This window comes from Mixophyes fleayi, chromosome 5, assembly GCF_038048845.1.
Source record: "Mixophyes fleayi isolate aMixFle1 chromosome 5, aMixFle1.hap1, whole genome shotgun sequence".
Classification (NCBI taxonomy): domain Eukaryota; kingdom Metazoa; phylum Chordata; class Amphibia; order Anura; family Limnodynastidae; genus Mixophyes; species Mixophyes fleayi.
The window spans coordinates 8,527,401-8,552,641 of NC_134406.1; the positions used below are offsets into that span (position 1 = coordinate 8,527,401).

The 25,241-nt window shown below is 42.8% G+C and overlaps 1 protein-coding gene across 3 annotated transcripts in view; it reads left to right on the forward strand.

The window, feature by feature from the left end:
• TRAPPC9 (trafficking protein particle complex subunit 9) overlaps positions 1-25,241 on the forward strand; it is a 456,795-nt gene that overhangs the window by 89,297 nt on the left and 342,257 nt on the right. For all 3 annotated transcript variants that reach the window (XM_075211675.1, XM_075211674.1, XM_075211676.1), the window contains exons 13-15: positions 3,346-3,472; positions 10,153-10,285; positions 11,502-11,662. In XM_075211675.1, coding sequence (XP_075067776.1) covers positions 3,346-3,472; positions 10,153-10,285; positions 11,502-11,662 — 421 coding nt within the window. The remainder of the gene's footprint in view (positions 1-3,345; positions 3,473-10,152; positions 10,286-11,501; positions 11,663-25,241) is intronic.

Below are 25,241 nucleotides of genomic sequence, written 5' to 3' on the forward strand. Positions count from 1 at the left end.
GTGCACTATCTACTTTGGTTGTCCCGGATCCACAAACCTGCCTCGGCTTATGAGTGTCCCGCGATCCGATTTACTCTCTCGATATGAAGTTCTGTAAACACTCTCTTTAGGTTGGCTCCATATCCCTTTCAACTGGCCCAAATATGGAGACATCCACAGTTCCCTCCAGGTAATGTAGATTCCATGTTTGTACCCTGGAAACCCAGAAAAATAGATTTGTTTCTCCACATAATGGGTGAATTTGGCCCTCCCACATTTGCTCCTCTGTCTGCGAGACATGGCCTTCCAACATCTCTGCACTTTGTGTATCTACAGATTCAAAGTTTTATTTATTCCCATACATGTACTAAAGACTCCAGCAACTATCACCCATTGAGCATCATTGCATGGCACATTTCGTTCTTGGAGTACATCACTGCCATCCTTAACGACACCCTTCCCAAATTTCACGAGGCATAAACCCCATGGTACAGACTTCATGGCTCCCTTGTGTCACTTTGAGAATACAGCTACCTGTGGATATTCACACTGCAACACAAGAAGGCGCGGAGTCTAACTCACCGCCGGTTTTCACCAGGGACCCCCGCAAGGAAGTTTGGATTTCATGGCAAGCGACGTGCAGGTCGCGGCCCTCCCAGGAAGCTATCCGCGAGGCAGTGATGAGAATCGTAGTCGTACAGGCTGTGGTCTGGCAACGTGCGGGCATACAAGGTAGAGAATCAGGAGCCAAAGAGTAGTTAACAAGCCAAGGGTCAATCCAGAGAGTGTGGTATAAGGCAGAAGGGTAATCCAAAACAAGGTCAATGGGAGCCGGGTCGGTACACAGGAAATCAAACTGGATATACAGGAACATGGAATGCTGGAGACTAGATAACTATTTGCTCTGGCACCCTAAAGTTGTCAGAGCCATCTTTAAATAGGGAGACAAGGAAGATTATTGGTGGACAGCGGGGGTGGCGGTCAGGCACGCTGACCGCTGACAGGGAATCGGAAGTGGCGTTTCCGTTACCTAGCAACGGAGCGTATGGGAGAAGGAAGACGTCCGTCCCCGGCCAGCTGGGAGGCACGGGGATGGCGTCTGACATCTTGTTTCAGGCAACATGTAACCATGGATTTTCAGCTCCCCCCTCCATTGTTAGCCTTTCCTTTACACACCCCCCCACCTCTCCCTCTTCTTTATCTCCTTGTCTGTCTCCTATCCCCTTATCCTTTACAACCTTATTGCAAAACCCACTTTATTGTGTCTAATCCTCTCAACAGGATATATTGAGGAACCACTTTTACATTATACTGTTATATACACAGGAAAATGTTCTGCATTGCTGCTTATTGAACAAAGTGTAAAAATAAAGAAATTGAAAAAAAAAAAACGAAGTCTGTACATTTGTATTTGTACCAACCCCCGGTGTGTCATTTCTGATGGGTGTTCGATCTTAGTGTAACATTACATTTAACTTGTGCAAGCACCAGCTTCTTTTCTTGGGGATAATCTATCCATTTTTGAGTCTCTCCTGAAGTTACAGAAGAAAGTATATTGTTTGTAGTGTGCTGTTACTTAGTGTTTGAGCCAGAAAAGGTTATTGTGCTAAAACAGATTGTTTCCATGGAAAGAGCCAAGTTCCGATTGTAAGAAGTAATGATCTATTAATAACTGGAGCATCGTCCATCCTGAGATAGAGAGATTGTGATTATGTGATATATTTAACCATTTTATATTGCCAGTAGTTGTCTACGGTTTGATACACTGTTTGCATTTATGCTTCAGTTAAAGTTAGAAGTCGGGTGTTAATAAGGACAGATTCCACAGCTTTGAACAGCGGGCAACACTTTGCATGGGGCATGCCAATCTTTAAAACTAATGTAATTTATGAGATTTTGAATGTCACCTTTTTATAACATTATAATATTAAAATTTTCAGAAAACGCTGTTTCCCATCACATGAATGCTTAGAGCGCTACAGCTTTGAAAACGCTGCATGCAGTGGTTGTCAGCTGAGTAGATCTTGTGTTACAGAAACATAATTTCTCATTGTATTTAAATATCAGATTGGGAGTTTCTGACAGTTAAACAGCACTGATACTAGCGTTTGTCATCAAGCTGTCCCTGCCCCATTGGAGCTTACAGTCTAAATTCCCTAATATAGACACACACACACAGACAGACAAAGAGGGAGATAGACAGACAGGGAGACAGACAGACAGAGACTAGGGTCAAATTTTGATAGCAGCCAATTAACCTAGCAGTATGTTTTTGGATTGTGGGAGGAAACCGGAGCACCCGGAGGAAACCCACGCAAACACAGGGAGAACATACAAACTCCACACAGATAAGGCCATGGTCGGGAATCGAACTCATGAGCCCAGTGCTGTGAGGCAGAAGTGCTTACCACTAGGCCACTGTGCTGCCCTTATTATCCAAAATCTATAACTTATTACTTACTTTTTTCGTTATATTATTATCGTTATATATTATATTTGAGTCCTTATGAAGCCAAATTAAAAGGTATGTGGGATAGGATTCTATAACTGTTGTACTTTATTTAGTATCCAAAATTAGGTAAGATGAGGACTTTAGGGTTGGAGCAAAACTTGAGGACACATTGTTTTTTTCGGTATTTCATTTCACACATTTGTGGAGCTTTAGATGTTCAGTAATACAGACATTTACCTAAATATTTATTTTTCCCACTGCTTTTACTGCAGGGGTTTGTAGACTATCCATAAATATAAACTTGTTTGCAAAATGCTTATCAATTACAACCCTACGAGATAACTGCAAACATTTTAGTTTCTGGACAGTAGTAGACAGATGTAGTTTCACAGTTTATATTCAGTAATCCATAGTGTTTTGCATGTTTTCTTTATTCTATTGAAGTATTATTTAGATTAAAATAGCTTTTTCTTGTTACTATACCATGGCTGGTTTCTGCTAATTTCCTTTCCTGGGCACCATAGACTTCTCTAACTCCCCTTACTTTCTGTTCAGCACCATGGGTGACTGGAGACTTGGTTCTAATTTGCATATGTAAATTAAAAAAGGCTCTGATTGGATGAGTGATGTGTCACCAGTGTGTCTCTATTTCCTGCATGGCAGCACCCATCACTGCCAGTTCCGGATGAAGATCCCATTAACTTCTTAGTACTAGGAGTTGCTATGCTGGAAGTATTCAACATTCTACTGCCGCAACTTCAAAACTGTAGAGTTCCCGGCCAAGATTTTTAAGTGCCTCCAAGTGCATTGAGAAGCTCCGTCAGCTTGTGTGATCACAACATTAACATTTATTATACTGAATATACCAAAATCAATTGAAAGTCTTATAAAAATGTAATATTTTGTCGTTCCAGGGACTCCTGACGAGCGGCGTGGAGTTTGAATCTCTCCCGGCTGCTCTATCACTTCCTGCAGAGTCCGGCCTGTATCCCGTGACTTTAGTTGGCGTACCTAGAACCACCGGGCAGATAACGGTTAATGGTGAGCATTGGTCTACACAGAATTATTAGACTACTTAGACCTACTGTAATGGGGGAATGCCTACATGCATGAGAATACAACCTACCAGTTACATCACTAAGAACCAGTGACTGAGCTGAAGCATTCATGAGCAAAGCTGTAACTATAAATCACTGGGTATTAGGGGAATTGGGGTGGTTCATATCTATTTAACATTAAAGAGGCTCTCTGCTCTTCAGGCTACATACTCAGGAATAATGGAGCAGCCCTGAGATAGCTGTGTAAGTGCTCTTTAAGTCAGCATTTATTGTACATGTTGGGCCTGAGTCATTAAGAAGAGCAAGGCAAGAAAAGGGAGTAAATTTGCTCCTGCTCAAACCATGTTACAATGCAAGGGTGAGAATTGTTTTTTATTTTGCACATAAAGAAATTACTGACTTCTTTGTCATGAAGCACACAAATACTTGATAACTTTACTTTTACACTGAAATTTAAAGTTGATTTAGGAAATACCCTACCCCAGCTATAAGTCTTTCCCCACATTATAAATTTACCTCCCCTCCAATGCAACATGTAGTTTCTGAGATGCAAAGTTACTCATTTTTTTGCTCTGCTTAATGACTCCGGCCCATAAAACTAAAAAATACTATTTACAAAGTAAATTGCCTGTATATTCTGGTGCTCTAGATCTATATCAGCCTTTAGCGAGTCACACATTTAGTGTACTTATAACTAGGAAAAGTAACTGGGAGTCAATTTTTAAGGTATTTTTTGAGAAATTGCTCTAATTATATGAACATAATCACAGGTAAGAGTATGGAGCTATTAAGAAAGTTATTTGTTGATAAAGCAATATAATGCTATAGGAACTACTGTAGTGATGTGGTCATTAAAGTATATAAAATTCTACCTGTTGGCAAGAGGCAAAGATTCCTAATCTACAAGTAGGTTAGAGGGAGACTTATCAAAATTTGGTATAATTAATTTTTATGCAAATATCTAAAAAGTTAATAGCTGTTATTTATTTTCTATACATAGTCCTAGATTTTGGAGTCTGCTAGTATTGTTCTTCTAAAAGAAAACAGCCTTTTAGGCTCCTGCAATGCTGCGATGACTTGATGTCATATAACTGTCTATGGATAAATCCACTAAACTTATTTTTTGCCTAATTAAAATTCTTATGATTACTACAACTTGGTGAAATAAATCCTACTTGAAATAGCACTTCCTGAAATCACCTATTGATAACTCAGTAAACACACTGTGGCTGACATTTGACATGTAGGTTGTGAATAACTGACATTAATTAGTAACATCTGTAGCCATGGAAACAAGCTTTGCACTGCACTCATTTCCATTGTCACAGATGTTGCAAAGGGACATTTGCTATTCACCACCTTTCTGTCAGATTGCAGCAACAGTGCATTTCTGAGTTTTCAGCAAGCAATTTAGGGCAGAAGGCATATTTCAAGTATTAGGAGATAGTCCAGTAAGGTGTAACAACCATCGTTTAATAAACAGACTATGCTTGTTGCCTCACTTTTATTTTACTGACATGGCCGTTAACATTGGCGCTAAGTCCCATTTTTACTAGTAGCAGAAAGTAGAAGAAAAAGAACAGACATAACAATGCTAGTTTATTTTTTTTATTTTTTGTAGAAGTGACAGACCTATGAAAAAATATAAACAGTGTATTTTGTATGCCCCTTTAATATCCTGGTATATTGTTAAAATGTGCACAGTTTTTAAAAGTTTACATCCAATTCCCATTTAAATGTGAATGCTGACAGCTTTATTAATATATATATGTGGAGACATCTGGCACTTTTGAGGACATTTACCCTGCTGCTGTAATTGCTGATTGCCTTGACCTTTTCTTGTATTTTGGGATGTGTGAGACAAAAGTAAGGACAAGAATCTTTTCTGCTTTTTAAAATAAAGCTGTAAATGTTCTGTTTATGGCAAGCCTCCAAGAGACAAGAGATCTATCAAGTTGGCAGCGTTTTTAATTAAAACAAAACAAATATACATTTACACTCAAATATAGCAATATGTCTTTTAAGTCTGTAATACATTTTTTATTATGGTAGCTACGGTTTATATTTCTTCCTTCAAATTAATGTTCTTTTAAGTTTGACAGAAAACACACTGATGAAAACAACGCTTATTTTCATGTTAATAATAAGTTTCCCAAGTTCTACAAAAGTGTTTTTTAAAAATATTATTTTCGAAGAAAGAAACTTTCTCCATAGTTTTGCCATATCCAAGTGAACTGCTGTGATTTGTTGCTGTGTACTAACAATCTCGTCAATGTGAGTAGACATGACCAAAATAATTAATCATTCATACAACGTACTCATGCACTCCCTTCCTCAAATTTTCTTTTTTATTTGAAAGGCTGGGACAGTGATTTCAGTTACCCAAGTGCTCCAAAAAAGGGCATAAAAACACTGTGGTGCGGTCTTCAGTCTCCTCTCAAAAAAAAGGACCTGTCTGTCCCTGACTCCTAGAACCATAAGATCCCATAGGGAACAAGGGTCTTCAAAACTCCCTTGGCCACATGGCTAGGGAAGTCCCTCTTGCCCTGGGCTCTGCCGGAGATTCCAAATTTTCTGTCGCCCCCTTGAAGGGAGGACCTAGGACCACACCACTTCCTCTAGATCATTGGGAAATGGGATCCATAAGGACTGCCGTACACGCCAGTCCATGAATAAATAAACACATAAAAATAAGTGCAAATGGCACACAGGTGTAAAAACAAATTAAATAGTGACCGTGCAAGGACCGCCCCAGTCTTTCGACTAGAATTATAAAAATGTTCTTGCCCAGGGAAAAGGAAGCGACTGTAGCTAGAAACTGGGATTCGTGCCCAGTGCCTTACTTTGAAGTGAGGGTCACCACTCCCCAAGTGATTTCAAGCACCCCCGGCTTGCTATCTCCTGGGCTTTCACGTTGAAGTCCTTCTGGCCAGAAGACCAAGGTATGTCTGTCCGTTATGGGAGTGCCCCTGACTTGCTCTCTTGGTTCATAACTACACATGATCTTAGCCAAAGTTCAACCCTCCCCAGCCTTGAACCTTTTTTTGCTGGAGGCATGTGGCTAGTTTGCCTCTACAACAGTGGTGGAAGTGGGCTGGTGTTTGGTGGTACGCCATACCGTCACTTCTCCTACCGCCTTTATTGTAAAACTACCAGATTCCGCTCATTGATATTTTTCATTCCACCCCTTCTAAATTTCCACTTCGACCACTGCTCCACAATATATATATATATATATATATATTTATTTAACATACAACAGATATAAAAACAGCGCTAATAACCACAACGTAACCACCAATATAAATGACTGGTGAAAAGATTTACCAAAAAAGACACAATCAGTCCCGATAAAAACACATAGCTCGTTTAAGAGCGGCAGCCTTGAATCACTTGGGTCCAGATGGTTAATCCGGAGAGATGTAGTAACTGCGGATAGATAAACAAGTATGGCGCTCCAATGTGTAGTATTGATAGTAATATGGGAAGATGTAATAAAATGCGTACCATAAAGATGAAGTCAAAGATCGTGTGGTAGATTTGGAGTTCCTCTTCTGAGGTAATATCTCCCCCTCTCCAACAATAGCGATAATGTGGATCAAAAAATAGAAAAACTCATATAGTGTAATAGAGTTATGTAATATATCACCACATGTGATAAACCTCCACCAGGATCAATTGTTAGCCCGGCACCAAATGGGTTAATCTTAAGAGTACACCTCCAAACACAAACAGCTTATACTGCGTACTATATGATGTGAAGTGAGCTCTAAGATGGCAATTCCTCAGTCAAAGGTCATCCAGGGCGGTAATGGATGAAATAGACAAAGGATGCAATGTAAAGGTATGAAAATGACAATTTATTAAAAAGAGTAGTAGTAACTCACATATAGTAGTAATAACGATGCCAATAGCGACCACAGCTCAACGCGTTTCGTTGAACATTCAAAAATACCGGCCTTATAACCGGACAGTCGCGCCATTTTGGCGCATGCGCAGAACCGCCATACACTGCGCATGCGCAAGAGAAAACTTTATCGATATATATATATATATACACGTATGAGTGTTTAATTGTACACACAACCTCATCATTCTACTTCTGTATTTTGGATGGAGCCAGTTTCAGTATGTGGTTAATATTTCACATATCAGCCGAGATTTGCATGTTGGTCAAATCTCCGCCTTGCACTAAAAGGGTTATGTGTCTTAGTATTCCCTCTCAGTGCTGTTTTCATAGCATTTAGAAGCAGAGCTCCACACATGTTCTGGCATCTCAATAAATAAATTACAGGGAATAGAATGCAAATTTATTGCGGCAGGGACGGCTCACAGCTTGAAGACCCAACTATCGGGGAGAGGTAATGAGCTGTGCTACAGGTAAGCTATAGATGTCCTTTCTCTGCAAAGCAGCGATCTCCTCGCTGAGCAAAAATGGCATTAAAGTATTAAGTAGGCGAAGGAACAAAATTGACTTTTACACCTTGATATACATATATTCAGAATAAGGATTTTTAGACACCAATTTAAGGTAATTTATACTTTGTACAAAATGTACAAAACTTTGCCGTTTATCTCCGAATCTGTTTATGCAGTAACTTTATATCTCTGATGTGTACCTAAGTTACAAGGACTTAACGCTGTTCATGCAATTAAAGTTTCCTTTCTTTCTTTAACTGTTTATTGACATTACATCAGGCGCATCAGAGGATATATATATCCTCACCACGCTAGTTACATATAAAGCATGATATTGCCAATGGGATGTTAGGCTGCCGGTTTGATAACTAACTTGCAGAACAGATGACAGAGGACTTCACCTTTAGCAGCCGCCTTTCCTGTAGAGCTTTATGTGCTCACAGGTACGCAGATGCCCCCAGGACTTAACTCCTAGCGTAGTGCAAGTTCGTTATTCAATACCGCAGCGGCAGGCCAGAGGAGGCTGAGTAGATGGTAGCGGATGGTCAGACGTAAGCCGAGGTCAGGGGTCACAAGCAAGGTGTAGAATGGTCAGATAACTCGCCAACGGTCAGGGTCACAGGCAAAACAGCAGAGTCCAAGATATAGGCCAAAGGGTCAGGGTCACAGGCAAGCAGGCAGGGTCCAAGGTACAGGCAAATGATCACAACAGCAGGTCCAATAGAAGACAGGCAGAGTATCCACAGGAACTGGGACAAGCAGGAACAGGACAAGAGCAGGTCCGCAAACAGTGTAAATCCACGCTATAGCCGGCAGGGAGGCTAAGCCCTTCCTGTCTTAAATACTGGAACCAGCCAATCAGGGCTTTGCCCTGTAACAATCCTCAGGACCTGACTAATTCATAAATTGCCTCATTAATCAGCCCACAGACTGTATACACTTCAGCGCACGCGCCCGGCTGCCCTGTGTTGCGTGCTAACAGGACACTTGGTGTCCGGTCGAGCCGAGAAATGGGAAGTGACGCCAGAACCAGAAGGAAGTGAGTCGCGGCGGTGCCCGCGGCTGCCGCGGCTCCTGGCGATGGGGGATAGAAACACACACACAAGAGCCATCGGCAGTTAGGTCTATACTGCATGGATAGTGTCTGGGCATTTCACCCACCTTACTGGTTGGCACTCTTTTTGTCTGGCTTATTCATATAAATACTACTTTCTGTACCAACCCAGCAGGCAACTGGTAAATCATCAGTGGACAGCCTAGTTGCTGTATTAGTTTTATGGGCTCGGGCTGCAAATATTAATTGGACACAATTTTTTGTAGTGGGATCCAGGTCATCATTAACAATTAATAGACACCGATTATTGTCAGGGGAAACAGGAATCCCAGTGTGGTCAATCATGAACTTTAAAGCTTATAAACATAAGCTGGACAACCTCGGACACAACCAATACATGCGCTCAAAAATCCCTTGACCAGTCCAGAACTTGTGAGAAAGTTTGGCTATCGCTCTACTGAATTTAACTGTGGTATAATAGGCCTTCTGCACAATATAGAGTTGTGTCCAGCCCCCGCCTCCAGCCAATAATCATCTGTCAGCCTCAGAATATCTCATTTCTACACTTCACCTACACCTTATGTTGTATAATATAATTATGCAGCTGTGAAATGGCCCTTTTGGTTGTGTCTTGTATTAATCACTGCTGTGAGGAAGGTGGTAAATTTGGGGTTGTTAGTGGTTCATAGATTGTGCCTTAAGTTGTAGGTAATAAATATACCATGACCCTGATGCATGATGAAGTCTGATTAAGTAGAGCCAATCAATTTAATTGCACCAATTGTGGATATTATTAGTAATGTAACAAGCTGTAGGAGTCCAGGAGATTTGTGGGTTCTGCAGTTTATTCGTTGAGTTCTTGGCTTTTTAACTCTCCAAGACAGTGTATCCAGGCGCGTTGGAGCTGAGTCGTATTGGCTGGCACTTGGGAATTGTAATAATTAGCGTCTTCCATAAAAAAATGTGCGCGTGAGATTGTAGATTCCTTTAAATGCTTAATGTCAATTTTTGTTAGGTGACGCATTAAAAGTATCCTTTTCATATTGTGAGCAAGTATTAAAGTTACTTTTGCTTATTTTTATTTTGAAATTACCACTGAGCTGGAAGCATGACTTAATTTATAACAAAATAAATTGCAATTAAAGTAACATGCTGTGCTCATTGCAGACTGTTCTCTTTTGTGGTGATAGGTTATCACACATCTGTATTTGGTGTATACAGCGACTGTCTTCTTGACAACCTCCCGTGCCTCAAGAACAATGGCTGTACAGTAGACGTCATCCCGGCTCTGCCGCGGCTACAGATCAGCACCTCGCTTCCCAGGTGAGTTCTCATCACAGTTCCGTGATTCTCAGTAATACTCGGTTCTTACTCCAAGGAAGATACTCTACGTACTGGTTTGCCTCCAGCATACTTAGGACTGTAAAGTATAAGGATATTAGAGGCCAACAGGGCAGGTTATTGACCATATAAAAACACAAGGTCGCAGGCCAGTATAATACACACGTTTCAGGTTATAACCCAGCACACATCTTGTAATAGGATTTACTTTCGCTAAATTTCATCACAGATACAACCTGCAAGTGACATCCTCAAGTAAAAGGATATATTTTAGGTTTATTTCAACTATTTGTCACTTGTGTATTTTAATATGTTTAAAATGTTCAAATTATATATAAATAATATGATTAAGTAATAATTGGGAACACAAAGGAACGTATTTGTCCGACTTTTTACGTTTATGAGCACTAAGGAGCTGAATGAAATATCAGCTGTAGGATCTAACAGTCACTGTTGTTAATCTACATATTATCATGAACACACCAGCGGCTGTGAATACCAATACTCACATGTCTAGATCACCAATTAACCTGTCTATGTGGACATGGTTTGTAGACAGACAGAAGAGTGAGGGGGAGAAGGGGAAGGTCTATGTCACAATTTAAACCCCTCCACATTTTGTGACACTATGCATTTAATGACAGCTTTTTCAGGGGTCTCCTATTTTTTTTAAGCACCTTCTGTCTTCCTTTTTTATGTAACTTTTTTACTCCCGCTCAATATCTTTTGGCGATAGGTAGGAATGGCGAGCGCACAGTTGCTGGATCATTCCTGCATAGATTGGAGTGTATAGCTGTACTTTCACATCCTGCATCCCAGCATAATTCTGATATAAGAAGACCCAGATTAGCTCTCAGAGCAAAATACATAAAAGTTTCAGCACAAACGGGAGCTGAATTGTAGTCCGGTATATTAAGTAAATAATTGCTGTTGTCTCCCCAAAGGTCTACTCTGACCACCGAGAGACATTCTATAAAACAACCCCCATCAACTCTAGGCCCTGTAAATGTCCCTAAGCTAGGAACAAATGCGTACATCGGTTATAGAAAACGATATCTGTTGTAAGCTGAGTATTATGATACTTAGAATATTGTGGTGTGAGCTTTAAAACGTTATTGTAATTTACATTTGTACACAGCAAACACTGATCTACTTTCTGAATGAGGACCAGATGAATGTGCGCATTTTGTCTTTTCAGATCTGCTCATGCTTTGCAGCCCTCCAATGATGATGTATCCGCCCATGTGTCGGTTCAGATGTATAATGGGGAGACTCAGAAGCTTCTCATAAAACTGGAGAACATCGGGACCGAACCGCTTGAGAACTTAGAGGTCTCTTCAAAGACGGTCAACAACAAAGGTAGATGGATCTCCACTCTGAACTAAGCTTCCTTTTTACTTTCCTGTTGTTAGAGGTCATGCGATCAGTAATACATGTCTTACTGTGTCCTGTATATGTAACTCGGTCGCATTCATTCTTCAGAACTAGGGACAATTGTATAAACAAGAGATACAACTGGCGCGGTTAGAGCAACCTGTGTCCATTCGGAGCCTTAGAATTTTGTCAGAGTATTTCAGCAACATCCAATTCTGTGGGTTTATGTGTCAGCAAACTTTGAAGACGGAGAGGCTAATCCAGTGGCGGGATTCAAATAAATTAACAACCGGTTCTCTGCCTTAATGACCGTTTTAAGTATGCAAAAGATATACTGAAAGGTAGTTTAATATTTCAAATAAGAACAATATAAGAGGTGACAAAACTAGATTATGTTATAAGAAAGAGTTTTAAAATATTAATGAAAAAATATTACATAATATCTGACAAAAAACGAAAAAAAAATATAAAGTACCAACAATGGAAGTTACTAGGCAACACATACATTGAATCACAGTAGGAATTAAATTTAAATATAGACAATAAAAGAGTACAAATTATTAAGACATTACACAGACAATAGCAAAGTAATAAACAACAAATATTATTAAAGCTGCATAATGATAAATTAGTTATATCAATATCAAGAGGCAGTTATCTGGTCAAACCCAGGTGTGCGCGTGTGTATAAAATATTTCTTATTTAATGCTGCTAATATCAAGATAATAATAGTAATGAGTCATGTTATGCCACACAGTAGTGCCCCCAGTTCATATTATGCCACAGTAATGCCCTCTTCACACCGTGCCATGCTGCTTTTGTCCCCCTTCACACTGTGATGACGTCACGCCCGACAATCAGTGCGGACGGAGCAGGGAGGAGGAGTTCCAACGCCGGGAACAGGTGAGTTTTTTTTTTTTTTCTTTAAAAGTACCCTGCTCCCTCCACCAACGAAGAGGGTGGACTCTGGTGCAACCGGTTCGCTGAACTCACCTTAAAATTAGGTATCGGTTCTGGTGAACTGGCTGAATCCCACCACTGGGCTAAACCGACACACAGCCAATCAGATATGGTTTCTGTAGGTGGTACAAGGAGGGTGTGATGTCACATTAAACAAATACAAACCTATGTGCGTGTGATGCGTTTGTAAAAGCTACAGACACTAAGCTGCCTTATGTTAGATTTGAGAACTGTGGTGGCATAATCCGACCAAACTTTAACCCACAAAGGATGATGTTAGTTGTAAAAATCAAGGGAACATTGTTATTGTACTGCCGACTTGTTGAATGCCCAAAGCACGGTCAGTTTATTAAACCAGTGCTCTAGTGTACGCCAGACCCAGGACTCTCGGCACTGAAATTTGGTAAGTGCTGTACTAGGTAGAATGCAGGGGCACTGGCTACTTATGGGTACACATGATCTCATCTGAGGACCCTGTGTTCAGTATTTATCTTAAGCTACTAAGGGCTAACAGCCTGTTACAGAGCAGATAAGTAATGCGCAGGGAATTTTAATAGCCATGCCTTTTAAAAAAATATATTTTCGTTCCACCCCCCAGTCCCCTCCCCCAACACCTCTATTTGTTTTATACAGGCTGGAAAATGAAGCTAAGAAAACAAATTATAAAGTAGTTGCTCATTAAGAGTTCTGACCCTATTTTGCCTCTATTGAGAATATTGATTTCTAGATCTTTTATAGGAGGTATTTTCGGGCTGTTATTTGTTTGGCAAATCTTTTCTATATTGATTTTTAGTTTCGGACCATTGGCGCCTTCTCTGAGCTAGCTGAGACATCAAATAGTATATCTAGAAGGAAATCTGCAAGAGAGGGACAATACAGACAGCACTATTTGAGGTAGAAGGAATGCTGAGGAAGAGGAAGATGTATATAAAAGTAATCACTATATTATAAATATTTAATTTTTTTTGTACAAATCAATTACTAAAGGTCCAGCATAGTAATGCTCACAACATATTTAATGGCGACGACTTTGCGGTGAAACAATTCAGCATTTTTCTTATGTCCAAAAATAAACCTCCGGGAGCTGCACATACACTAATTTATGTAGATTGATATATAGCGAGGATTGTATTCCATTTGCATTCACATATTTCTGAGGAAGTATTAGACTGAATTTTAATGTTCCCTTTTCTTTCTGTAGCTAATTGCATGGTACCGCGCGTCACGGGCTGAACAAGTGGCTCTCCAGATTTTCACAGCCGATAGCTGCTCAATTATAAAACCCGTCTCTGGAAATCCAGGTGTACGTCTTGTCCATGGCTAATGTCAGTGCCGCGTTCTGCCTTATGTAACTCGTGGCTTGGATGGTTTTAAAAGTAAAAATTAATCCCCAGTGGCTGCTCGACCTGATCTGGAAGCTGTATTAGTTAGATCCCACAAGACCTGCATTTGGGAAGGTTGATGGGAGCAAGGAAAGTTTCTTTTGCAGATTAACAATTCATCTGAGCTGAAGCTAACATTGCATGGGCTGGAACATTGATGGGAGATGGAATTAGTGTTCTGGAGAAATGTGTTTAACAACCACCTGTTAGGAAGAGACGGGAGTATGCAGTGACTATTGTGTGCACGAAAATATACATTTATGTCCTAGTAGGGAAATATTTATATAGGCCCCAATTTGGGGAAACATATGGGATAAGTCTCTTGCAGTCTCCAGCTATCTAATCATGGATGTCCCTGCACTTTGAAGTTCTATTTTGGAAAAATGAGTTTGAGAGAGTCTCCTCAACTCCCCCCTCTCCCTCTATATTGACAGCACTATGCGCTCCCCTGTTCCTCAAATCCACTGCTTGGGCGTATTCTTTTACTCCTCCCTCTCCTTCACTACCCACATTCAGTCCCTCCTTTTCATTCCCCACATTCACTCCCTCTCCTTCATTCCCCACATTCACTCCCTCTCCTTCATTCCCCACATTCAATCCCCCTCCTTCATTCCCCACATTCAATCCCTCTCATTCATTCCCCACATTCGGTTCCTCTCTTTCACTCCCCCACATTCAGTCCCTCTCTTTCACTCCCCCACATTCAGTCCCTCTCCTTCATTACCCACATTCAGTCCCTCTCCTTCATTCCCAACAGTCAGTCCCTCTCCTTCACTCCCCCACATTCAGTCCCTCTCTTTCACACCCCCACATTCAGTCCCTCTCCTTTACTCCCCACATTCAGTCCCTCTCCTTCATTCCCCACATTCAGTCCCTCTCCTTCATTCCCCACGTTCAGTCCCTCTCCTTCATTCCCCACGTTCAGTCCCTCTCCGTCATTCCCCACGTTCAGTCCCTCTCCTTCACTCCCCACATTCAGTCCCTTTCCTTCACTCCCCACATTCAGTCCCTTTCCTTCACTCCCCACATTCAGTCCTTCTCCTTCATTCCCCACATTCAGTCCTTCTCCTTCATTCCCCACATTCAGTCCCTCTCCTTCATTACCCACATTCAGTCCCTCTCCTTCATTACCCACATTCAGTCCCTCTCCTTCATTCCCAACAGTCAGTCCCTCTCCTTCACTCCCCCACATTCAGTCCCTCTCTTTCACACCCCCACATTCAGTCCCTCTCCTTTACTCCCCACATTCAGTCCCTCTCCTTCATTCCCCACATTCAGTCCCTCTCCTTCATTCCCCACGTTCAGTCCCTCTCCTTCATTCCCCACGTTCAGTCCCTCTCCGTCATTCCCCACGTTCAGTCCCTCTCCTTCACTCCCCACATTCAGTCCCTTTCCTTCACTCCCCACATTCAGTCCCTTTCCTTCACTCCCCACATTCAGTCCCTTTCCTTCACTCCCCACATTCAGTCCTTCTCCTTCATTCCCCACATTCAGTCCCTCTCCTTCATTCCCCACATTCAGTCCCTCTCCTTCATTCCCCACATTCAGTCCCCACATTCAGTCCTTCTCCTTCATTCCCCACATTCAGTCCCTCTCCTTCATTCCCCACATTCAGTCCCTCTCCTTCATTCCCCACATTCAGTCCCTCTCCTTCATTCCCCACATTCAGTCCCTCTCCTTCATTCCCCACATTCAGTCCCTCTCCTTCATTCCCCACATTCAGTCCTTCTCCTTCACTCCCCCACACTCAGTCCCTCTCCTTCACTCCCCCACACTCAGTCCCTCTCCTTCACTCCCCCACACTCAGTCCCTCTCCTTCATTCCCCCACACTCAGTTCCTCTCCTTCATTCCCCCACCTGCAGTTGCTCTCCTTCACTCCCTGCACTCAGTTCCTCTCCTTCACGCCCCACATTCAGTCCCTCTCCTTCATTCCCCACATTCAGTCCCTCTCCTTCGTTCCCCACATTCAGTCCCTCTCCTTCATTCCCCACATTCAGTACCTCTCCTTCATTCCCCACATTCAGTCCCTCTCCTTCATTCCCCACATTCAGTCCCTCTCATTCATTCCCCACATTCAGTCCCTCTCCTTCATTCCCCACATTCAGTCCTTCTCCTTCATTCCCTACATTCACTCCCTCTTCTTCATTCCCCACACGCAGTCCCTCTCCTTCATTCCCCCACACTCAGTCCCTCTCCTTCATTCCCCCACACTCAGTCCCTCTCCTTCATTCCCCCACACTCAGTCCCTCTCCTTCATTCCCCCACCTGCAGTTCCTCTCCTTCACCCCCCACCTTCAGTTCCAGTCCTTCACTCCTTTTCTCACCCTCGACCCAAGCAAAACTCTTATCCACTCTTTTGTTATCTCTCGCCTCAACTACTGCTGTATCCTCCTCTGGCCTTCCTCTCACCTGCATCTCCCTACTTCATTCCTTCCTAAACGCTGCTGCTAGACTGATTTTCCTCTCTTGTTGTTGCTTATATCTCCCTTCTCTTCCAATTCATACACTTGTTTCCTTTTCTCTACAGCATCCAATTCAAACGTCTCACCTTTACCTATACAGCCCTCAGCTACTCCTGTCCTCCTACATCTCCAACCTCATCTTCCTCCACCCTCACTCCGGCTCTCTCCACTCTGCCAATGACTGCCGCCTCACCTCTCCACTGATAACCACCTCATACTCCCATCTCCAAGATTGCTTGTGTGCTGCTCCTTACCTATGGAACTCACTCCCATTCCTATCATTATCTCCACCAGCCTCCAATGCTTTAAACGCTCCTTATAAACTCATCTTTTTCTTAACGCCTATCAGCACTAACTCATTCCCCACTGCCCCCACCCTTCCCATACCTACGCACCAACTCCATGTCACCCTTTATTGTGTCAGCTGCTCTCCTTTAAATTGTAAGCTCTTGTGGGCAGGGCCTCTTTCCTTTTGCTTTCCTCCCCCGTCCTGTTGACTGTCACCTTCTGCCTGGCCTCCTGTGTCTTGTGCACCGTTCGTTGTTCTTATATTTCAGCGCACTGATTTGTCTCTCATTGCTGCTTCCAGCTTGTCCATCTCCTCTATTCCATATTACGTAATCGTTGTTGTTTTGTTCTGCTCCCATTGGACGGCGCTGCAGACTGTTGTGGCGCCTTAAAATAAACAGTAATAATAATGCACTCCCTACTGTAACTTATATGGCTATAAAAGTCACTGAGGATTTCTGTGACAATATGAAAGCAGAAGGCTGTGCGCGGAGTGATATCATACACGTTATACAGTTCTTATGTGACCCCTAATATTCAGGATAAATTACCGTGAGGAGTGCTTTATTCCTTTATAATACGCAAGATTTCCCAATAACGGATTGTAAGGGATGATATGTCTTCACCCGCGTCACATGACCTCTGCGTCACATGACCTCTGCACGGGAGGGCATGGGCATACCCGGAGGAGGAGGGAGTGCACTGTGCCCTCCCTTCTTCCTCTGTGCGGGCCCTTTGAAGACACATTTGGCCCCCCAACTCTTTCATGTTGGCCCTCATTGGTTTATTTACAGGTGTTAAAATATTCATATATAATTTACTTCAGTTGTGTATTACATACTTGGCAACTTTCGGCAAGTGTAGTCGGGGAGAGGGGCGTGAGGGGGCGGAACGCGCCTAAACGCGTCATGTTTGGCCCCGCCCCCGTGATGGAAATACCGTTTTGTCACAGAAGGCGGGGCCAAAATGACGCGATAAACCACAAATCGCGTCATTTACGCTAGGCTGGTTCAGGATGCGGGAGACTTGCCTGCTCTCCCAGGAGTCCGTGAGACCGACCCGAAATTCAGGAGTCTCCCGGACAATCCGGGTGAGTTGGCAAGTATGGTGTATTATAGATGGATAGATAAATGTGACCCCTTAGTGGGATGTTTTCCTCAACTTCAGCAGGCGTGGCGATGTACCTGTCGCCTGCACAAAGCCATGTTGTTGAATGACGCAATGGTCAGTCTGTCAGCCCCCTAGGAACTAGTGATATCACGGAGGCATGAGCAGGGCTGCCAAGAGGAATTCAGGACCCCGGTTCAACAAATTCATGGGGCCCCCCTTATAGTTGAGCAAGCAAAAAAAAAATTCATGCCTGTCATCACACGATTGGGGGTGTGGCTATGCGCCATTGGGGCGTGGCTAGCGCATCTAAATCACTAGGTCCTGAATTCACTGGACTGTGACATTTGCACAAGCACTCCTGACTTTCAGGACATCTAGCACCCTTGTGTAGTATAGGAAGAATGCAGTGTGTACAGAAAGAGTTCAGTCTTGGCCTGCGCCCACTGGGCTCACCAAACACTCACTAAACATTGCCATTGTCCCTACTAGAATCACAACATTTCACAACTATGCTGCTCTGTCCTACCTGTTGTTCTCACTTTTACCACATGTGGCTGCTGGTTTCTTTAGTTGCGGCTTTTCTGGATCCTGGAATGTTGGAGGACCTATTTGAAAAAAAAATGGCTACGTTTAGAAAATTACAGCCAGCCCCACCGTTAAATCAATAGCATCCATGATTAATAATTAGGCCTTCCTCCAGCCCCAACATTAAAATAGTATTCCCATTACCCCGCAAACAAAATAGCAACCATTAATTAGCCACCATCTACCTCACACACACACTGCATTGCCAAAAGCTCCGTGCCATCACACACACATTACTGTGCCCCTTTATCATCACCATGCTATGCCCCCTTATGATCACACTGCGCCCTCCATGCTGCCTTTGCCCCTTTCTTCATCCCCCTGTGCCATGCTGCCTTTTCCCCCTCCTTTCATCATCCACCTGTGCCATGCTGTCTTTGTCCCTCTTTCTTTAACCCCCTGTGCCATGCTGCCTCTGTCCCCCTTTTTTTAACCCCCCGTGCCTCTCTACGTTTCTCCTTCCTTCCTTTAACCCTTTGTGCCATGCTGCTCTTGTCCCTCTTCTCTTTAACCCCTCTGTGCCGTGCTGCTTTTGTCCCTCTTTTCTTTAACCCCTCTGTGTCAAGCTGCCGCCCCCCTGTTTTTTAACCCTTCTGTGTAAAGCTGCCCCCCCCCTCTTTTTAACCCCTCTGTGTAAAGCTGCCTCCCCCCATTTTTTAACCCCTCTGTGTAAAGCCGCCCCCCCACCCGTTGTTTAACCCCCTCTGTGTAAAGCTGCCCCCCCCCGTTTTTAACCCCTCTGTGTAAAGCTGCCCCCCGTTTTTTAACCCCTCTGTGTAAAGCTGCCCCCCCACCCCTTTCCTTCCTTTACATACCTTTTCTTCTCTCTTCTTTCATGGTCCTCTCTGCTGCTCTGTGCTCCATTGCTCCAGACTGACTGAATGCTGGGCGTGACATGATGCCGTCACACCCCCCCCCCTCCCCCCCGCCGCAAAAAAAAAAGGAAAAAAGGAAAAAAAAAGAGGTTTTAAAAAAAAATGAAAAAAAATCGTCGGCGCTAGGGCCCGAGCCGGGCCCACTGACATGCCCGGGCCAGGGTAATTAGTATCCCCCCCCCTTCTCTCGGCGGCCCTGGGCATGAGACAAATTGTACCGCGGTATTACAGTCACATCTACGCAGCAATATCTGTTCCATCCACACCCAATACCAATGCTGCAACACATTGTTATATACTATATACACATAAGTATGTCCTGATTCCATTGGTTGCTGTCACGGTCTGGAGACAGGATAGGAGCCCAGTGGCAGGGTGGAAGGCTGGCTAACAGGAGGTGAGATGGTAAGAAAGGTCAAACAAGCTGGGTTCGGTACACAGAGAGGTGTTGAGGTCCAAAGGTTGAGGCAGAGGCGAAGTGAAGGGCAAGCCGAGGTCGGTACACGAGTAGTAGATGCTGGTAATCAGGAACAGCAGCAGGAGCTAGATCACAGGCACAGAGCACAATAATCAGGCACTGGAGACAGGAACTGGCCAGGCTTTTATAGGAAGTCAAGGGTGGAGCTAAGGCATGCTGGAACATTAGGAGATCAATGGAACTGATCTAGAACACAGAATACAGGCAAGGAACTGTACAGCAGCCAGAATAGCTCAGTCAGTAGAGCAGCAGTCCACAGAGGCAGAAGCCCTGGGTTCAAATCCTGACAGTCGCCTTATAGCAATATGCAGCCAATGAGAGAGGGCCCTTACAGGCACATGTTTCTGGGGCCTCCTCTATTGGCCCTTAACAATTATATGGGTTACTATAGTTACTCCCTTGTGTCCTGTCTAATACAGTCTTCTGATACTTTGTTACGGAAATGGAGCAATAATTGGATGAAATACTAATTAATCAGGAAATAGTTTGTGTCTCCATTTTACACAAAATAACTGTGTACACCACGGGGCTTATTTAATTACTTGGTGCAAGGAGCAATAAGTTGCTGTAACCTACCTAAGCATTGGCTTTTCATTAGTCTGATTACTCTGACTTGCAAACTGCTGATATCTTGTTGCTAACGGTTACAGCGGATCTTTGCTTTTGCCCAATGTTTTTAAATTAGTCTCTATGTGGCCAACAAACATCACTATACATCCTTTTATTGGGAAAATAAATATATGTTTTCTTCCCCTGTGTTTTATGCGAAATGATCGAAAGTAGATAGTGAGAGTCCTTGTGTGTGTGTCTGTTTCCAGGTGAGACGCTCTCATGCTCAGCTGGTTACGGGCAGGGAGAGTGCGGTGTAGTGTGTAGATAACAATAGAACCTTGTCAAACACTCTGACTCCTCAGTGCCAAATCTCCCCAGCTGCAAACACGTACCCCGGACTAGGTGACATCCTGCTGGGCGCAGATAACGCTGTTATTAGCTGTACACAATTCTGCTGCACGGACTGAATATCAACCTCCCAAGTGCATGGCGGTGTTTATTGCTGATTGGGGTGTTAGACAGCGGCGTCTCTCTGAGTCTCTATACGCTTGGAGTTTATTATAGGCTGGTTAATGCAGATAATTATATATTACCAGCCATTGTACAGGCAAAAGTGTCTCTGAAGTAATGACCTGTTCAGAATCCTGGTTACATCCAACAAATCAATTGGTTTTCATTTGACAAGTTGTCTTTGCATGTTAGGTGGGTTTTTTTCGCAGAGGAGAAACCGTTCATCTGTCCATCTGTATCCAGAAGGGGGCCCATCCTCAGCTCATTTTATTTTGTTGACTTTTACATGCCTTTCGGCAACCTTTATTATATATATTTTCTTCTTTCTGGCTTTTAGCCATGTATTTATATAATTAGAGATGAGCGGGCTCGGATTCCGCTAATCCGAGCCCACCCGAACAGTGCGGATCCGAACAGGATCCGAGCACTGTTCGGATATTTCCGGCGGGCAAAAAATTGAAAATGAGGCTGTGTCGTCCAAGTCTCGCGTCGAATCTCGCGAGGGGTGGGAGGGAGGGCCCAGAACAATTCCATCTTGTACCTCTTTTTTTGGCATTATGTGCTCAAGCTACCTCGGTGCAACCTTTTGGCCTAAAAACAATATTGTGAGGTGTTCAGAATAGACTGGAAATTAGTGGAAATGATTGTTATTGAATGTTATTGAGGTTAATAATAGCATAGGAGTGAAAAAACCCCCCACAGAACTGGTTTTTAGCCCTTTTTATGTTTTTTTTAAAATAAATCCGAATCCGAAACCTTAAATCCGAACCAAAACCTTTCGTCAGGTGTTTTGCGAAACAAATCCGAACCCAAAACCTCAAGCAAATCCGAATCCAAAACACAAAACACGAGACACCAAAAGTGGCCGGTGCACATCCCTACATATAATCTAGGTAGAGGTGATTATACCCGTTGTCCTGAGTTACCTTTTCTGTGGTATCTGCGTCAGACACAATTGTATCCAGAGAACAGAGCGTTTCTCAGGGCAACGAAAGAAAACAGCTCTGCCCGATGATATAAATAAGGGTCTGAAAAGCACAGAGAGAAACCTGAAATAAAAAGACAATATAGTAAAAGTAGAAGGAGGGTAAATGTAAACCAATGAACTAAAGTCTCCTAAAGGTGGAATCCCCTTTAATAGGCCCAATTACATTGACGGAGTGGAAAATTGGATTTGATATGGATTTTGCTCATTGTATAGCGTGTCAGTTGGTATTACACATGTTATCTAAATATTAGCATTCCTAAGAATAATGCATTTTCTTGCTGAATAAACTTTGGTACTCCCAATGCTTAGCGGATTTGCTCGACAAGTGTTAGTATATTAAACGAGGTTTTCTATTGGAGTAATAAGCACAAATGTGTAAAGGAATAAAGCTGGTCTCACTGAACCTCTGTAGATACAAAAACAAACTTTAAATAAAGAAAAAAAAGACAAAATAAGCTCTGTCTGAAATCATTCATTTGAGAATTATAACTATGTGGAATTTCATAGTCAATATCAATTTAAATTAGCTCCTAATAATGTCATTCCATATCTTTGCTATTTTCACTAATAATAATGATAGTAAATGTAAGACAGCAAAGTGTTATACCTGCAGTCAGATCTTGCTGCGATGGACTTGAAAAATTGTAATGGACCACTAGACCCCCATATTTTTCTCATGATGAAACATGAGAATGAAGACTTTGTTTAGTCTCACCCTCACTTTCTGTTCTGTTAAAAAGAATTGTTGTGGGTAAATGAATCCATATCCTACATCTTTAGGGCACTATTCTATTGGGATGTGATACAGGACAAAAAGCTGAAACAGCAAATCACAGCATGATTGTTAAATTGATGTCACATGACTGCCCCCAGCACTGGTGTATGAATCCTTCAATCCATACACAGCATTTCTGCAGAGCAAATCTGTAATCCTGACTGTCAGTCTGATGCACGTAAAGAATCCATTCCTTATATTTGACTTAATCGCACCTCTGAGTGTGGGTAGGATGGTATTATCCCTGCACTTTCAGTGGGGTTTTTAATTCAATTACAGGTTCGATTTGAACAATTGTCTTTGCTGTCTCTTACATTGCAGCTCGGTGCTCAATTGTGAAATGGGTGTGTTCAGCACCACTATATGCAAGCTCTTCAGACAAGTGGTCTTTGCAGCACTCACTTTCTTGTCCCTATTTTGTAGAATACAGATAGCTCTCTGTATATGTCTGTCTATAATGTTAAAAGAAAATATTCCCTAATAGAGTTGAACAGAGCTGTTTGATAGATATAACATTACAAATGAGATTCAGGGTTTTAGCTGAACATGCAATATGTAAAGTTAATGGGAATTTCAGTTCAGAGAATAACACAATGCGGTATCTGGTGGTATAATATTATACTCCTGACAAGTGGGCACACTTAATATGGATCATAGAACACCACTACCTGTTTCCATCACTGATGCCTTTTCCACCTCTCATTTCATCTGATAGAGCAAACGTCATTGAGTTTGTCTGTTGTTTCCTCTGCACTTTGTGTCTCACAGCTTACATGTATTACTACGGAAGAATAAAGAGACTGTAAGTAGAGTGTAAGCTGTGTGATCTCCCAGAGTTTTTCTTTATTGAAGCTTGAGGTGCGTGCTCCAAATCACCTAGTGCTGTGAAAAAACAGTGCTGGGGGCTTGGGCCTTTTAGACCATTCCCAAAAAGGAAAGGGCCCCGTTGCTCCCTATCCCCCGAAGCCAAAAGGCCTCTTTGGAGGACAAAGATTCTTCGGACACCCCTTCGCCGAAGTTAGGGGGTGCCCCTTTACATCCCCGACCCTCGGAGCCATAAGGCCCCTTAGAGGGCAAGGGTCTTTGGGACTGCCTCCGCCGCAAGGCTCGGGCAGTCCCCTTTACCCCAAAGGTCGGCCAAAGCTTTCCCCGGGGGACTGGCTCTTCAACTCTCCCCATAAGGAGAGAGTCTCAGATAACTGAGGGAGAGGGGTTCCCCTTAGGGTCAAACCCAATCCCAAAAGAGTGCAAACGGAAATCACACAAAATAAAATCAGTGCAAAAAAGTGCTATGCTGTGCATAAGTGCTATAAGTCAATAAATAAAAAATAAAAAAGTGCCCATAAGCCCCAGCCTGATGGCTGGAGGGTGTAAAAATTGTTCTGGCCCAGCCAAAAGGCCGGGAACAAGAAAGTAAATAGTGGTGCAGGGGTCGCTCTCAGTGTATTGTGCTCCGTGTCTTACTCTCTACACGTGATAGTGGGGCACAGACACCTCGAGCCGCTAAGTCACCACCGGCCTTCTGGCATCAGACCAAGGAGCCCCATCCCTTCCAGGGCTTTCGGACACCCCTTCTAGGACAGGAACTACACTTGATCTTAGCCAAAAGGCCGAGAAGCGATATTTGGTGTGATCTCCCAGAGTTGCGTGGAGTCTTTTATTTCAAGTATGGTGAATGTATATACAAAAAAATGCAGAAATCTGTGTACAGGGTGGTTATTACTATTTAAATTAAAGTGAAATCGTCACCTAATTACAGTGCAGGCAACTATTTTGTAGGTGGAAAAAAAATGGTTCTTGCCTCAGTGATGTCACTAGTTATTAGTGAACTGATTGGCTGAATATTACCTCTTCAGTGATATCACTGTTTCCTTGCAACACTAGGCTGAATATTGATGGGGAGCACAGAATTACTGCTTCCACTTTGTGTACCTGACAGGTCCATTTTGAGGAAAACCAATTTTGAAAAGGGGGTGAAAACATGGAGCGAAACAATTACTTTATCTTACCTGTTATTCCTGGTTTTGTAGTCCTCCCCTTATTATATCAGATCTTCATAATCTTATGGTAGCATACACAGTGCCATATTTATTTCTTATGCTGTCGCCCCTTTGAAGTGGTTCAAACTAACTGCATTGCTGAATCAGTGGAAACTTCTTGTCCCCATTGAGATAAAATCCAGCAGTGTGACAGGACTGAGAGAGGAAAATATTTAGGCTGGGTGCACGCTACAGAAAATTCCTCCCGATGCAATATCGTTGATATTACCAACAACTGAAAGTCCCGATCAGCAGCCGATTCATGTGTACACACTATACACGATGTACAAGGTATACCCTCACATCTGTGCTCTTCATCTGTCATAACCATCGGCTGAAAAGATCCTTAATCTGCCTACACTGCTGGTCCTGAGTGTGTACACACTGCAGAATTTGCCCGACATTGTTCCATTGTTTATAGAGATTTTTAGTCTGGTTATAAAATCAAATGAAACGATACAATGCGCTTAGAAACGATAAAATGTGATCATTGGATCGTACACACTAATGCAATATTAGACCTAATGGTCGTTTATTGTGTGGTTGGCACGATAATCGG